Source organism: Danio aesculapii, chromosome 17, assembly GCF_903798145.1.
Source record: "Danio aesculapii chromosome 17, fDanAes4.1, whole genome shotgun sequence".
Classification (NCBI taxonomy): Eukaryota; Metazoa; Chordata; class Actinopteri; order Cypriniformes; family Danionidae; genus Danio; species Danio aesculapii.
In genome coordinates, this window is record NC_079451.1 from 23,732,426 (window position 1) to 23,734,746 (window position 2,321).

At 32.7% G+C, this 2,321-nt stretch overlaps 1 protein-coding gene across 1 annotated transcript in view; it reads left to right on the plus strand.

Moving 5' to 3' along the window:
* The window catches only part of g2e3 (G2/M-phase specific E3 ubiquitin protein ligase), a 12,592-nt gene extending 11,521 nt beyond the window's left edge, over positions 1–1,071 (plus strand). Inside the window, exon 14 of the mRNA XM_056476861.1 lies at positions 1–1,071. This exon is cut by the window's left edge and continues 13 nt beyond it. Within this exon, the coding sequence (XP_056332836.1) occupies positions 1–235 (235 nt within the window). The 3' untranslated portion in view covers positions 236–1,071.
* The last annotated feature ends 1,250 nt before the right edge of the window (positions 1,072–2,321 follow it).

Sequence of the window (2,321 nt, forward strand, 5' to 3'; positions counted from 1 at the left end):
AGCATCACTTGAGGACCTCCTAACATTCGCCACTGGTACAGATTTGGTTCCAGCCATCGGATTCAAACCCACTCCGTCCATCTCATTCTTCAGCTCACCAGACAACTTGTGCGCCTTTCCCCAGAGCAACTGTGATGCTAATAATCTCATTCTGCCTAATCTACCCTCTTACCAGCTCTTCAAGAAACACTTGGATTACACAGTGTGTCAGTTCTCAGTTATGCAGGACATTTAAAGCCGAGCTGGATGCTTCAGTAGAGTCATGGTATAGATTCACATAATGATTTACAATGGTGCTAAAAGTCTTTTCATTTGGGGTTAGCAAGAATTATATCAACAAAATTTTATATCGCATTAATGTTAATGATTCACTTTATCAGTAGTTAAACAAAGGTTTTAGAAGCTGATGAACAGTGTTGTTTAAACGTTCTTAGTTATTGAACTAATTTAATTCACAAAACAATTTGAGCTATTGAGGAAAACATTGAGGTAATTTGTCGTACAGATGCTTGGACTCATGGAAACATTGTTTTATATTAAAAAAAAGATCATATGTGTGGTTTTCTTATCATGTTACACTTGGAGAGTTTGGAAAGCTGGTCATGAGCATTTAAATGTGTATAGCTTAATGTAAATGTTGCTTTGAATGGTGTAGGTGTTGATTTTTCTAGCTTAGAAATGCAGAGGTTTTTAACCAAAGCTTAAAGTAGTTGAGTAGTAATGAGTTATGTTCGTTGTTTAATTATGATTCTTGCAAAACTGCAAAGCTAAAATTGACATGGTTGTAATTTTCTGGTAGCCACAAGATGGAGCAATTGTAAGATTTGTGCCACACTGCTCGACTAATGGCAAACTGCCGCCACTACAAATGAAGTAGTTACTGATTTAATTGGTCTGCTTTGCTAGTCATTTACATTAGAATCACATTTAAGCAGGTATGTTTTTGTTCTTGTACAGTTTTATTTCTCCTGATGTTTGTTTGATATCTTGACAACTCTATAACTGCCATAACTTATTTTTATAAACTTTTTTACCGTGTTTACCTTCATTAAATAATGAATGGATTTATAATGTATTTAACTCAATGTGTTTTTTCATCAGTCTTAACATCACCTATCAATAATATGCACACGTCCACATCAATAAAACACATATACATTTTTAGTCAGACAGACTAGGTAGAATAGGCATCCATCTGTTTGGCTGAAGTCTGTCTATATTGCAATTCATTTATGAATGACTTTGAGGATTGAGAGCAATATAGACAAAGACAAACGAATGGATTTATAAATAGCTAAGACATCAAGCGACAGATGAATGCATAGACAATCAAACTGATGAATACAGTAGTCAACATTTAAAGTAGATCAAAAAGGTTTGTCAGTGTTGTTTTAAGTGATAAGTTGTTCAAGAGATTTTGATCCACTTTAAATGTTGACTACCGTGTATTGGGCAGATTGACAGATGGTGAGATTATTGTCTTGAGATTTCAGCAGAATTTAAGTGATTCACAAGAATTGTGTTTTTTTTAAATACGTTTAATACTAATGATATTCCATTTTCAACACTATTAAAAATGCTTTGGTGCAAACTGTTTCATATCTTTTTTTTAAACATTTAAATGGATAGACAGACAAAAGGGTGAATATGCAGATAGACAAACTGATAGATGAACTGATAGATTTGATTGACATTGATAAATGGATGAACAGATATGTAGATAGACAAACTTGACAGATGGGTAGACAAAAGGATGAATAGATAACCAGATATATAGACAAATTGGATGGAGAGGTGGATAAACGGGTAGAGAAAAGAATGAATAGAGGCATAGACAAATTAATAGATAAATAGACTGGGACAATATATTGAAAAAATATAAACATGCAATTTTTGGATCGGGTCCCACTTTGAATGATCACATTTTAAATGTTATAATACTTTAAGGTTGTATTTTCATCGACTGAAACATGAAACAATACAATTATATAAAGGCCTTTGGTCTTGAAATCCACGAAACAAAGCAAACAATAACACTGTAGTTTGGTGGTCGAAAATTAAAAGGATAGTTATTATTGTTTTCTTTTAATAAATAACCGAACAAAAGGGAAAATTGTGAATTTAACTTAAATATTTTGAGCTTGGTAAAACATGCTCTTTATATTTTTTCAGCTTTATAATGCATATATTCTGTGTCTGGAAAATGCATATTTAAACTGAATTAAAAATCAAAATCTAAATGATTTAAAATCATCTGATAAGCCCTCCTTGTACCGTTTACTGAGGATCTCTAGCGGTGTGAGTTCTTGTACACTGACTGA